The sequence below is a fragment of the Merops nubicus genome, unplaced genomic scaffold, assembly GCF_000691845.1.
Source record: "Merops nubicus isolate BGI_N331 unplaced genomic scaffold, ASM69184v1 scaffold3924, whole genome shotgun sequence".
NCBI classification, from domain to species: Eukaryota; Metazoa; Chordata; class Aves; order Coraciiformes; family Meropidae; genus Merops; species Merops nubicus.
The window spans coordinates 24,796-39,735 of NW_008603476.1; the positions used below are offsets into that span (position 1 = coordinate 24,796).

Sequence of the window (14,940 nt, forward strand, 5' to 3'; positions counted from 1 at the left end):
AGGTCCCATGGGAAAGTGCTGGGAAGCTTTGGAGGATGCATAGTGGGGCTGAAGGTTTACCGCTTTTCTAGAATCAGGATTGCTATTTCTCACTTTAGGATGGGTTTCTGTTAGGTTTGTTCTCCTTGACTTCTAAAAGAGATTTGACCTTTTCAAAGTTAAGTCCTATTGAAAAGGCTGGATTGTAAGTGATTCTGTGCAGAGTATCTTGAATGAGAACCCTAAATTAACAACATACTGAACAATTTAGTAACCTACTGAAATTTGACTTGCATTTTCGTCAATAGGCTTCTTTGCAAAAAGTAAGCCAGAGTGGAAAAAAACCCCGCATTTTAAAATTGGGTTTAGTTTTTAATGTGACCTTAAAAATTTTGTTCATTATGGTAACTTTTTACTGTAAAGTGTTTCCATTTGGATATGGAACTTAAACATGTAAGGTTTAAATAAGAGAATAGAGTAGCTGCCAGAAATTCTACTTTTTAGGAGGGAAGTACTTGTTGTTAGGGATGGAGCTTGTATGCAAGTTTCTGGGAACACTACATGAATTAATCTGTGTTTTTAAAATATGCAAATTCTTGAATTTGTTTCTTCTTCAGTTGATTTTCTGTGTAGCATATTACTGAAGCAATTCCAAAAGCTATAAGTATATCCCAATTACTACAACTAGTCAAGTACTTTGAAGAACATCTGAAATCCTTTGTTCTCCTCATCTCCTTTATCCTCAATCATTAAGTATTTCTGGCCTGTTACATGTTAGTAGTAAAATGCTCCAATGGAGTATGGTGGTGGTATTGTTTTACTCTGCGTAGCTAATGATAGGCTTTTGGGTGATGCTTGGGTTACTTCTTTTTTATCTTTTTTGCTGCCTAGACACCAGCAACTTTTTATGCAATTTTTTCTCCTCTCTAAGGCAGTAGAATAACCAAAGTGGAAAAAGATATTCAGTGCAAGTTAAGAAGTACATGGAAAATCTTGTGCATATAAGGGCTGTAATACTTTACTACTTTTTATTGCAACACTGTGCAACATAGGAAATTGAGGGCAGGCAAGGTGAGGTTAGGTCTGCCTGTGAGAAAACTCTTCACTGAAAATGTGTTAGCTGTGTATTTCTGAATGCTGTTTCAGTTTACAGTGGAGGAAAGAAGGGAGAAAGAGGAAAACAGGAGGTTTTTCAGGTTTGAGGGCAATCATCAAATGTAGATTTCCATGTCTAAACTGAGATCTGCAGATGGGGAGAAATGAAGCAGAAGGTTAGAGTAAGTTAGCTATTTACTGCATGAAGAACAAGAGTGTTAGGTTGGGGCTTGTGAGAAAAATGGGGGAAAGAAAGAAGCACATATAACATGGAAGTTTTGGAGAACTAGCAAGATGGTAGAGAAGACCATGGTTGTTTAAGTTTATTTTTTGTTTTTTAATTACAGAAATCAAAAAGGATTTTTTGTCAGGACAAAAATATTTATTTCACAGTAGCAATAATATAAAATCAGAGGTTGGATTGAAAGGTGACATCTGTAACTGTCACCTGAACTGGGATGCTTTGTGAACTTGTGTTCTGAGTTGCTCCTTTGATACCAAGTTCCTAATTTCTTCTGAGTGTTTTCAGTAAAATGCAGAGATCTGAACAAACCTAAATGAAGAGGCAGATTTATTGAAATAAAACTAATTGTATCTCCTGATTTTTATAATATTAAAGAAAAATACTTAGCCTTGTGTATCTTTCAGAATATGCAGGTAATCTGTTAATATTTTTTTGTGTGAATTGTTTAAAAGATGTGGAATATCGCTTGTGAAATATCAGGTTATCACTGAGAGAGCATCTTCATTTGCATAATGCTTTCTTGGATTAAGTTGAGTGGAAATTTTGAACTAATTTGCATACTGTAAACCTCTTGGTAAGTATCGTTCCTGTTAGTGGTGAAAATGCAGTATGGTTTAAATGCGGCAGATAGGAGAAATAGGGTAAGAATAGAGTAGTCACTAGCACACAGGAAAGCATATGGAAGTTTTTTTCAGTTTTGACAACTGAAAAGTAATAAGTTAAAGAGAAGTAAGTAAGGAAATCTAAAGTCATCACCACATGTTTAAAAGCAGCTGTGATGGTCAAGTAAATGATAAGCTTCTCTGCTGTACTGTAGATGAATTGCATGGAGACTAAGTCAAGTCTTATTTTATTGCCTTGTAATCATGTTCTTAAATGTTTATTTTTGACTGGTTTCTAAACATCCTTTCTTATAAACTTCAGTTCTCCTTTTAAAAGTGATTTTATTTTAAGACTAGTTTCAATTTTTAGAATCTGTAAAGTTGGCTTTGATTACAGTGCCTTATTCTTGACTCATGATGTTCCAGTTCTTCTAAATTTCTCCTCATTGGTATGCTGGCTGGCTGCACTATCACCCTGGACTGATGTTTGACTTTGAGAAACCTGATGAGATATTGTGGTGGGTTAACCCTGGCTGAGCAAGAGATGTGCACCAAGCCACTCTACCACCCTCCCCCTTTCCTCTCCCTCCTCCACAGCGCAACAGGCGAAAGGAAAATAAGATGGAGACAAAACCCTGTATGGGTAAAAACAAAGGCAGTTTAATTAGAAAGCAAAGCCAAGCAATGCTGCATGTGGGAGCAGAAGGAAAAAACACCCAAGATTTATTCTTTAGTTGCCATAGTCAGGTGACGTCTGATCCCTGAAAGCATTTTGGGAAGCAGGGCTCCAAAACACGTAGCGGTTGCTCCGGAGGACCAAGGAGTAGCTCCCTTCCACCCTGCTCTTGTATTAGCTTTATAGTTGAGCTGATGTCATATGGTCTAGAATATCCCTTTGGTTGGTTCAGGTCAGCTGTTCTGGTTATGTTATATTCACCCCAAGTTCCTGCCCCCCCCCCCCCCCCATCCCATTGTGCAGGGAATGTTAGAAAGAGCCTTGGTGCTGTGTGCGCACTGCTCAGAGGTAGTCACTGCATGGGTGCCATCAACACCCTTCCAACTCCCAACACAAAGGCACTGCACCAGGAGGGCTGCTATGGAAAATCAGCTCAGCCAGACCAGATACAGATATGTAATGAGTATTTTAAAAACAGAAGATGGCAATTATATTCCAGTCTCTTAATTTTGCAGACTACTTTGTGCAAGTGCATGAGTGAATGCCTCTTGTGGAACCACTTTGTTCTTAGAAGAAACTTGGTGTAAAGACAGCTTCTCTGTTCTATTGTATTAAGCTGTAGGTTACTAGCAGCTTATGTATAACTGATGTTTTATAGTACCAGAGTCTGTTATTTTCCATTGTTTTTTTGTGGTTTGTTCGGTGAGTTGTTATGTTGTGGTGTTTTGGTTTTTTTTTTATTTTTTTTTTAAATTTGCTTTGAAAATATTAACCTGATACAGCCTTCCTTTTTCTTTCTAACTTAGGTTTTAACAACCATTCGCTCAGGACACAGGGCCAATATTTTTAGTGCAAAATTCTTACCGTGCACCAATGACAAACAGATTGTATCTTGTTCTGGAGATGGAGTTATTTTTTACACTAATGTTGAACAAGATGCGGAGACCAACAGACAATGCCAATATACGTGCCACTATGGAACTACCTATGAGGTACCTCACGAAAGTATATAAAAATTTTAAGATAGGTAGAATATATGTTTTCTTGTCTTGTTGCGTAAGATTTTAAACAGTCTGCTGGAAGCTTTATTTCAGTGAGCATTAAAGAGCCTTCCTTCTAGCTTTTTTGAGTTAAAGGATTTTTTTTCCTCAGGGTAGGCTTTAAAAGAGAAATATGTTGTCTAAATTAAATGGAGGGCTTTCCAAAAAGTAATGTTGATAAGACCACTTTCTTTGTAAATATAATAACTGAATACACCTTCACTGAAAGAGTCATTTGCAGAGCAAAACTGATTTAATATGTACTGTGAATTTCTTTCTGAAGTAGGTTAGGAGGTGGGGGCAGTGGCTGTGTTTTGCATTTTTATTTTTCTTCTTTTCCCCTGCCAGCTTTTCAGCAGTTTAATGCCTTTTTCACAATTTAAATGCTTCTAAGAAGTGCTTATTTCAGGATGTGTAAATAACTTAATCTGAAAAATGTACTTACAATTTTAGGTAATTTGTCTATTTTCTCTTCTAGTTAACACTTTTATATGTAAATTCAGAGCCAGTGTATTCGATCCTCCCTTGTAAGTTTTGTTCATATAAGTAGGCAAATGAAGAAGCAAAATATTACTTAAGTTAGGAAAATAATCCGATTTATTAATCTATTTATTTTAATGGCAGCAAAATCTGCTGCTTATAAAACTGCTTAAAATAAAAAAAAAATTACTGTGGTTTCCTTCGTAGATTATAAATGTTCCAGGTTTTTTGGTAGGTTTCTGTTTTTTAAAATGCTTTAATATTATCACAGTACACACATGAGGGGGAAAAAAATTGCAAATCCAGTACTTTTGTAACTATTTAACTCAAACTTCATAGCAAGCATTTAAGTCATCTTCTTTGTATGCTAAGTGAACAAATTATTTAAAAATATCTGTGGTCTGTGAAAAATGTATATGAAAAAATAAAATGGCTGAAGTACTACCAGAATTAATTTTTGTTCATGTAGTGAAACTATCATCATGGTTGTGGTTACACGTTCCATTAAAGTTTTTTGTCGAAGATGCTTCTTGTCAGCAAGGTAACTTTAAGTCAGTAGAGCAAACCTAGTGATATTGACCCTATTTCTGGGGCTTGTGGTTTGGGTTTTGCCAGTATTTAATACAAGACTCTATTTTCAGCTTTGCAAAACATTATTCTGGATCCCAGGCTCATGTCGTCTGCTTTTATTTTTGAGATTTGTTTTGAATGAGAAAATATTGCTTCCTATGGATGGCATCAGCCCTTATGGCCCCCCTTCAGAAGCTTGAACTGCTTCAGCTCTCACCAAAGTTTGCTATATATACTAGTCTGTGTGCTAGTTGGTGGGTTCTGCAAGTTGTTTGGATATTCTCTGTTTCACAAAAAAAAAGCTGCCTTTTCATATGAACATCTGGAGTCTGAAACACTGTTTCTTAATGCTGAAATGTCCTTGTTGAGGAGGGAGTCTGTCAGGTTGTTGCACTGTGATTTCCTGGGGAAGTAAGGGCCTCTCCCTGCTGCCTGGCTTCAGGCTTGAGGAGCAACTGGCTCAGCTGGTACCTCTGTTTCCTGTGTGGCTTCCTCTGAGCATGATATTTTTGTGCTTGAGAACTGAAAGATGGTTATGGACACTGTGCTGAGGAGACATGAAGGCAGTGGTAGCAGTAGCATTAGAACTGTCAGTTTGGGTGTGTGAAGTTTGGGGTTATGGGCTAGGCTGCTCAGAGTACTGCAAATGAAAGAGTTGTTGGCAGCATAAAAGTCATCATGAGATGTCACTTTGGCAGTCTTAAGTTTCAATCTACTTGAGCATGCGTTGACCAAGAGACAAGTGGCTGACACCAGGTGGTGCTGCAAACCAGTGATCAAACTGGGAAAGTTCCATGAAAGCAGTTGCCAGTTGTGCTTGTGAGTCAGGAATAGGAACGGACTAGAACATACCACTTCTGGCCTGTAATATGAAATGCTGGTTGTCTCTTTGCAAGGTGTTGTTTGTCATTGATAATGGTGGTATGCATACTGCAAGCAACTAAACCAGTTCATAAATATAAATTTGGTAGGTACAACAAATTAAACTCATCCAAACAGACAGTAATGGGAAATATTTTAGAAGAAATATGGGAAGCCCAACAGTCTACCGAATTGAGGTGCAAGTTTTATTGTTGTCCATGTGCAATAACTGAACAGTGACTAGTTGTACAAATATAGTAAATTTCTTCAAAATCAGGAGCTGAAGAGAGTATGGACATTTGACTACTATATTACACAGCAAAAAGGGTGGTATTTGGGAATATTTTTATTCAGCAAATGTTAACACAAGGACATAACTGTTGTTTTGAATGACAGTAGTGTGATACTGTTTTGATTGTTTGTACTGTTTTGAAACACAGTTAATGGAAGGAATCTCAAAACCCCTATATGACACTGACTATTTTAACAGCTGTGCGTCTCTTTTTGAAGTTATTTTTCATAATCAGTTTTGCACTGAGGTTTAACTCTCTTCAAAAAGTCAAGTTTAGAAAACATTTTAGGAGGTACTTTTTACAAAGATTATAAATTGTTACTCTGTCTTAAACCGAATATTTGAACATTAAATGCATGCATTACTGTGTGGCATAGTGTACCCTTCTTTGAGCCTGCGCATATGGAAATATAGTAGAGTAAATAGCAGGGAGTTTTAAGCAAATAGCTGAGATACAGCTTCATCTTCTGATATCACACAACTTTGTCACTGAAGGGTTTCTGGAGTGGGAGAACAACTTCAAAATATGACGTTACTGCCCAGCAGTTTGTAACCACATCACTGTATTAAATATAGGACTTTGACTCATTGGATTCTCTAAATAACAAAAGCTAACATCATCTGTCCCTGAGGTACTAATTCTAAATTTAAATGTGGTTTGAATACATACTGCACTTTATTCTTGACGTTTCTGGTAATTCAGGATGTTAGAAAAATATCCATTGAACCAGAGGAATATGGAAATTTGTGTAGATGATGAACTGTGAGATAATTGGACAGCTGTTGTTAATTCTAGGGGAGAATAGAGTAAGTAGAGAGGGAGAGAGTAGTTCCTGAAACATTTCTGGATAACTTGTTTATACGAGGCCACTACAAGTTTATTTTTACTCAGCCAAACGTTTGTCTTTATTGTGCTTCATATTAATTGTATTTCAGAAAGACAATGTACTTTTATGGACATCTCTTACTTTCATATTTTCAATACAGTAAAATGACCATATAGCTATATATTTTAAAAATTAAATATAAAACAATTTTTTTAGTTAGTGAAAACGAATATTGTATATATCGTGTACTTATTGAATGTAAATATGACTTAATTATTGGAGTCGGCACTTCTCAAATTCTCTGTTATAGTGCTTATAAAGTACTTGATATGTTTTTAAGCACAGTGAATAAAAATTGGCATGTGCAAATAGGAGGTATGTACTGTACTTTTACGTGTCTGCTGTGAAATAGAAAAAATAAAATATGGCCACGAGAAATAAAGGCTTGCTGTGCTATACCATGTGCAGCAACATTTCTGGAAAAAAGTACTTTCTTTCAGTGAAAGGTCTGCATCAAAATACAGCAAAAAAGCTGGAAAGATTTAGTGAAAGGAAGAAAAATTGCTGGCTTTTATAACTACACTAATAAAATTAGAGTGAACATGTAGTGAAAAACACTTTAATATTTTGTGCCAACATATTGAACAATAATGGTCATAGCTCACAAGTTTGTTGCATTGTTATCAAAATCTTGGCATCGTTTTGTCTGTTAAAATTCTTGTTTGTCACCAATACACAGAGTTTGGCACAGCACATGTGTTGGTTAACGTACTGAGCATTACAAGAAAAAATGCTGAATTCTGCATAGATTACCTTTGTAATCCCACTTTAGGCAGAGAAATTTACAGATATCTATGTTACTTTTATTAAGGGGGGAAGGGAAGAATAAATCGTCACATAAAAAGTGTTAAAGCATCCCTTATTTGCTCTGTTTCATTAGTGTATGACACTATTATTGATTTTTGCAGGTTTATAAATTTCTGTGAAGTCACTGATAGTATGAGTAGTGTAGAAAAAGAAAAATACTGCTAGTTTTGACAACATTCTCTGGTTTGTATTTAAGGGATAGTATGTAGAAACGTGATGTTCCATGTGTGTTCGTTAACCTGCGGACTTAAGCTTTAACACTGTGGAGGCCTTCTTGAGTAAAGCCGTACATGTTGAGACTATCTGAATCTTCTGTAGCTTGAGTAGGGCTGAGGTCAGGAAAATGGTGCAACACAATGCTCTCTCAAAAAGTACAGTGGGGGGTAGGTTAGGATCAACCTTTAATGCATAGTTGCTTCAGGTGACTACTTTGAATGTAAAGGAATGGCCCACTGAGAATAAAGGCCATCTAGTACTTTCCCATCACTCAGACTTCCAAATGTTTTGTTTGTTACTGCCTTCTATTACTTGATAGAGAATAAACAGAGGTTCTGTTGAATTATTGCAGCAAATGGATTACTTAACTTGATTGCAGAAAATGTATGTTGCTTATTAAAAGATAATAGAAATAACTGTAAGCTTTAACCTATAAATATTTAATCTGTGGCATTCCACAGTTCAACTTCAGTAGTTAAACATTTTCTTGAAAATGGAGCAACCTTGGCAGTTTCTCAGTTTTCTTCTTTATTTCAATTGAAAGCTTAGCTTGAATTGTAGCTTGAGTCTTTACTGATGCTAAGAATGTTGATGCTTTTATTTTTAAATTAATGGTATTCCTTGAAGTCTTAATACTCTTTATTTTTTTTTTTTTGAGCAGATTATGACAGTACCAAATGATCCCTATACTTTCCTCTCTTGTGGTGAAGATGGCACTGTAAGATGGTTTGATACTCGAATCAAAACAAGTTGCACAAAGGAAGATTGTAAAGATGTAAGAGTGAAATCTTTTAATAAAGATGACCTAAATGTAGAGCTGTACATCATACAAACATAGGATATGAATTCTGGTAAGGCTTTTAGAAATAATAGGTTTCAGGGTCGTTGGTGGAGATGACAACATGTTTCCCAAGAAACAAAAAAAAAGTTTGGGGAGTCTATTTCCTTTTTATTTATTTATTTTATCTTCTTTAGCATTTTTTAGTTTATGAAATTTGCTGTGAGGCTTCAGATATGGTAGGACAGATTCACTGTTGAAATTGAGTCTCTTTTTCTGGTTCACATTAGTTAGTATAGAGTGCAGAGTTAAAGGCAAAAAATGAGCGTTGGAAATAATTTGCAGCCTTGCAGTTCCTTAGCATCCTTTATCCCTCTGTAAGAAAAAAATTGGGTAATAAATTATACTAGATAAATCAGTCACTGGTATTATTCCCTAGAAGCTAAGGTGTTTGTGGTGTCCATTGTGCTTGGATTTCTGAAACACTGAACTAGAGAATAACTTGACACCAAATGACATGTTACTACTGTCAATTAATTTTATTCTGCTTTGTGCATATTTCCTAGTTCTAGGGGCTTCTGTCTTCTCCTCTATGCAGTTATCTGCTTGTAGATTAAATCTGTTCTCATCCTTTAGATTTCTAAATCTAGACTGTTTCTGCTTATTTGGTACTCTTCGAACTCAATGGTTATCTATGTTTCTATGGCAAAATCAACGGTGCAAGCTAGTTTATAAATCTGTAGTAGTTAAGCCTACCTATTTTTAAATGTTGGTTCCTATGGTTGTTTCTAGTTGCTTTGTTTTCTTTTTTCGGTTAATCTCATGCTATATTTCTTTCTCTGATAGTTTTCCTTCTCTACAGTGGCTTTTCTGTTTGATGTATTTGCAGTCTTCACAGGGCCAGACCTGGTTTTCTCAAAACCTCCTTTACCAGTGGCCCTGTGTCCTGAAGTAAAAAACAGAATTATACTTCAAATGTTCAGAGCTAATATTTGAAAGCTGTATTTTTGTTTGTTCCAGGATATTTTAATAAACTGTCGTCGGGCTGCCACTTCTGTTGCTATTTGTCCACCAATCCCATACTATCTTGCTGTGGGTTGTTCTGATAGCTCAGTAAGAATATATGATCGGCGAATGCTTGGTACAAGAGCGACAGGTAGGAACCATCCATATTTTAGAGTAACCTTTTCAGGTTCTTTTTTTCCAAATAGATTGGGAAGTGTAGTACTGAATGAAGTATAGCTTTCTTCTTTGAGCACTATGCTTTGTAATAATAGAGCCATTTCACTCTAATATTTGCTAATACAGAAATCTCCAAGTAAGTAAACTTACTCTCTTCATCCATCTTAGAATACATTATCTACTGAATGCAGAAAAAGGTATTTTGTAGTGTCTCTTCTTCTGTCTTGAAACATGGGATTCCAAAATTCCAAAAAGCTAGTGATTGCAGCCTGCAGTGAGCCACCTGAATTTTAATTAAATTCTTGTTTTCTTGTACTGTACCATGCTGGAATATGTTGCTTCTTACAAGAGGAGATCTTATGAACTCAATAATATGCGGTATGCTTACCTTTGCAGTAGTTGTTGGTATTATAACTAATGCAATTTTACTGAAAAACTACAAATTCTTTAGGTGAAAGCTAGCGTGCTTCAGATGCTTACCTAAGGTTTTTGGGGTTTGTGTGTGTTTTTTTTTTTTTTTTAAAATGCATTTCAGGTGACAAGCCAAAGTGTGTAGTTATGTAGTTCTAACATATCTCTTTCTTATAATGTATGTTCAGTGTTTGTTTGGACACGTGAATTAATATACAGAGCCGTGCATATGCATCCATGCAAGTACTCAGTGTCACAGAATCTGTCATTTCTTGCAGCATTTTCCTGTTGATGATTGTGATGGAGGAGAAAGGAAACAGTAGAGATTACTCAATAAACATAAAAATACCCCTCTCAGCAGGCTAACATTCTTGTAAGATCTCTCCCTTTCATCACAGTGGTCAGCAAAATTCTTTAAGAACAGATTCTGAGGAGTTGAATAAAAGGTACTCTGTACCTGCTGTTGTACTGTAACAAAACAGCAATAAGATGAATTCAGTTACGCCAGCCTGTGGAGTATTTTGAAACTTGTAACTTTTTCTGGATATATTGGTATAGTGTTCTCTTGTTTGTTTTGGGGTTGTGTGTGTTAAGAGGTGGAGTATTCTGTGACTACTAAGCAAACTGTTGATTTTCATTTTAAGTTTTCAGTCCTTATGTAGTGTGAGGTGACAAACTTAGAGCTTGTCTGTGGTCATGGGACAGGTTTTTGCACATACTAAGCCACAACAGATAGACCATGTGGGAAGCAATTACATGACAAATTGAGGTTTTGGGAGTCTTTTTTTTTGTTGTTGTTGTTAGATCATCTTATATAGTATGTGGAATGGAGGTAAGTTGTCAGGGAAGCACAGTAAGTCCAATGTATTGTATAGTTCTGCAGCTTCAAACTTCTAAATTTAGAATGTTTCTGTGTATTTGATACTGTTCTAACTTAATGGTTATCCATGTTTATGTTGGAAAATCCAAGGTGTTATTTTTTTTATTAAAGACAGTATTATTATGTCTCAAAAAAAAAAAACCCAAGGGTTTTTCAAAATGTTTTGAGTAGAAAAGAGGAGATGCATATCCTATATTTCCAAAGTTTCATGTAATTAATTCCTTCCTAATTTGTGTGTAGGTACAGGTTTGCATTATTGTTGTATATACATTCCAAAATTTCCATTTGTACTACACTCGACAGATACCCATCACATGATGGTGTGTGAATGCTATGTGATACATGAATACATTTGTGTGTCTTTGAATAATTTCTTAATAATGTACATAGTGTTTGTAAACAAAAATACTAGTAAGGTCTGGTAAATCACTCTTCGGATCCAGTTGAAAGCAGAAGCTAGAGGATACTTCGCTTTTTTGATCTTTCGTTGGCTGTTAAATAACTTGTATATAGAAGGTGTTGAAAATTTGCAATAACAAGTGAGTCAACAGTAAACGTGTAATTTCTTTTTCTCCTCCCTCCCCGCTCTTTTTTCTTTTATATAGGGAATTATGCTGGTAGAGGCACTGTTGGAATGGTGGCACGTTTTGTTCCTCCTCATCTCAATAACAAATCCTGCAGAGTAACATCTCTTTGTTACAGTGAAGATGGTCAAGAGATCCTTGTTAGCTACTCTTCAGATTACATATACTTGTTTGATCCCAAGGATGACACAGCACGAGAACTTAAAGTTCCTTCTGCTGAAGAAAGACGGGAAGAGGCAAGTGATTAAAATGATATATTTTCATGGTGGTGTGGTTTTTTTTTGTGTGTAGCACACTTCTGTGTTATTTCCCTTAAATCTTAAATGAATGTTGCTGTTGATTGAGATATGACAAGTAGATTGTGTTACAAAACATGCATATTCACAAATTATTTATTTATAGATACACAATGTTTTGTTCCCCTGGTTTTCTTTCTCGCCTGTTTTCCCTCTCTTAAAAATGAGAAGGCACCTATGAGAACCTCAGGTTTTAAGACCAGCAAGGCTGTCAGGTCGCTCTGTAATTGAGCTGTATTTTCTGTTATTTTAACAGGCATTATGCTCACCCTTTCACAAGCTCCTCTGTATCCTAAGTTCATTACCTTTAGTCTGAGAGAGGATTGTGAAGGGAGTTTATAATCACTTTTCAGCATTCTGCTGTCCTCACCTGGAGAATGAGTGTGATGATAGTGGTAGTGATTTCTTCCTCTTTGCTGGAAGAAGCATGAGGTTGATGTTTTCTTCTTTTTTCTTAGAACCTACTTGGAGGCCACTTGCACATTTTCCAACACATTTTACATGATGGGTTTTCTTTATTAGCAGGCCAATATGGCATGGCTTTGTTTTTTTAAATGTTTGTTCTTTGTCCTTGTTGTTATCCCTAAAACAGCTGTTGCTTGAGTCCAGCCTTTACAGTACAGTTAACAGCCAGGTGTGAGTTGCTGAGAAAGTGTCTCTGGTATCGTCCTGGTCCACACCTTAAGGATATCTGCTGGCAGCCCATGCCTACACTGCTTGGTGCTGCATCAGTATCCTGCAGTCATAGGTAGTTTTTTCTTGCACAGTTGAGCTAGGTGGCAGTCCTGTATATATAAAAACTGTTAACTAGAGGTTGTACACCACACTAATGAAATCTAAGGAAAACTAAAGCAAATTAGGTGGTTAGGTGATAATTAGGGCATTATTACCTCACTGAAGCAGGAGAAAGCAAAGAGCAACTCAGAAATGTTATGTAATGGTTTTGCTTTTCTCACTTTCTTCTATGTCATGTTAATCTGATGTGAAGTAATTTGCTGGAGAATTGCCTGTCCAATTACTGTATAGAAGCTTGTGACATCCTATTAGTAACAAATCCTATGTATTCTTTTCTTTTGTAGGCACAGAATATGCCCTGTTATCTCTTCTTGTTGGGTGATTTTCCTTAACTGCTATTTTTATCTCAGCATGGCTTTAAGGTGTATACAGTAGAAGGAATGGAAAGATTTCTTCCTGAATCTGCTGGCTCCTGAAAGTTCACACTTTCACCAAGGGGTTTTGCCTTTCATTTTAAGCTGTCAGCACAACTATTCACTCTTTTTTAGAAACCAGAAATATCCAGTCAATACACTTAATTTCAAACTCTGAACTGCCTTTCTGAATGAATGGGGGGGAATGGATACAGGTCCCTGTTAGGAGAGGCATTGGAAACCCTTCAAGTCCCCCTTACCTTCCCAGTTGCCTTTGCACAGCAAGTACAAGGTACTGGAGGCTGAGGGTGAGATGACTCAGAAGGCAGAGGAGACACCCTCTGTGGTATTTGGTTCCCTAAAACAAACCAGTCTCCCATTCACATCAGGAATAGTACCCTTAAAAAAGAAGAGGAGGGTAATTGTTACTGGTGATTCCCTTCTGAGCGGAACCAAGGCCCCCATATGTTGCCCTGATCCTTCCCACAGGGAGGTCTTGCTGCCTCCCTGGGCCCAGGGTTGAGGATGTAAAAAGAAAACTTCCTGCCCTGGTTCACCCTTCAGACTACTACCCACTGATACTTTTTCAAGTAGGTATCAATGAGATTAAATCAAGGAGCTTGCAGGCAATGAAGAGAGACTTCAGGGCTGTGGGGAAGGTGCTAAGGGGTTGGGAGCACAAGTCATGTTCCCCTCCTTCCAACCAGTTGCAGAGAGCGATGAGGGCTTGGACAAAAATACCCAACAGATGAATACTTGGCTTCAAGCCTGGTGTCACTGACAGAACTTTGGATTCTTTGACCATGGGTTGTTCTATAAGGCACCGGGTCTAATAGCATGAGATGGTGTTACCTTGACACAAAGGGGGAAGAGGATCTTGGGACATGAATTAGCAGGGCTTTAAACTAGTTTTGAAGGGGAATGGGGAAAAAATCAGGTTTGTCACAGAGGAACCTGGATGTGGCATACCAGTGCTCATGGATCAGTGTGCTGGTTTGTCCTTTCAATCAGATGTCTTGGCTGAGGTGAGGGACCCAGGCAGAAATGAAAACACTAGGCTTGCTGATAGGTTAGTAGCCATGGAAGACAGTGGTCAGGTAGGAATTAGGGCTTCTCCTCCCAAAGCAGTGGCAGGATCATTAATACAGTTGAAGTGCATCTATACCAATGCACGCAGCATGGATAAGAACGAAGAGGAGTTAGAGATCTGTGTTCTCTGACCCAAGCTTCATCAACCAGTGTGAAGTCTTCCTCCAGGCTTTTTCACTTATCTCCAGGGGCTGGGATTTTTGATAGGTAGTCTTAGCAGTAAAGACTGAAGCAAAGAAGGCATTCAGTAACTCTGCTTTCCCAGCATCATCTGTCACCAGGGCTCCCATTTAATTTAGCAAAGGTCCCACGTTTTCCTTGATCTTCCTTTTCCCATTGATATACTTGAAGAAGCCTTTCTTGTCCTCTTTAACCTCCTTTGCCAGATTTAGTTCAAAGAGGACCTTGGTCTTCCTTATTGCATCCCTATGCACCCTGACTATGCCACTTTCCATCATTTTTGAAAAATCATGGAGAATGGGAAAAATGCCTGAAGACTGGAGAAAGCCAATGTCACCCCAGTCTTCAAAAAGGGTGAGAGAGAAGACCTGGGAAATTACAGACCGGTCAGCCTAACCTCCATACCTGGAAAGGTGATGGAGCAACTCCTGCTGGAGGCCATCTCTAGGCACATGGAGAAAAAGAAAGTTATCAGAAGTAGTCAGCATGGATTCACAAAGGGAAAATCGTGTTTGACTAATCTGATAGACCTCTATGATAGCATGACTAGTTGGATAGATGAAGGGAGAGCAGTGGAGGTGGTTTACCTTGACTTCAGCAAGGCTTTTGACACTGTCTCCCACAATATCCTAATTGTGAAGCT

At 37.3% G+C, this 14,940-nt stretch overlaps 1 protein-coding gene across 1 annotated transcript in view; it reads left to right on the forward strand.

The window, feature by feature from the left end:
• The window catches only part of DCAF6 (DDB1 and CUL4 associated factor 6), a gene marked incomplete at its 3' end in the record, with an annotated part of 69,347 nt that overhangs the window by 10,779 nt on the left and 43,628 nt on the right, over nucleotides 1–14,940 (forward strand). The window contains exons 4-7 of the mRNA XM_008938661.1: nucleotides 3,403–3,588; nucleotides 8,411–8,524; nucleotides 9,548–9,683; nucleotides 11,606–11,820. Of these exons, the coding sequence (XP_008936909.1) occupies nucleotides 3,403–3,588; nucleotides 8,411–8,524; nucleotides 9,548–9,683; nucleotides 11,606–11,820 (651 nt within the window). The remainder of the gene's footprint in view (nucleotides 1–3,402; nucleotides 3,589–8,410; nucleotides 8,525–9,547; nucleotides 9,684–11,605; nucleotides 11,821–14,940) is intronic.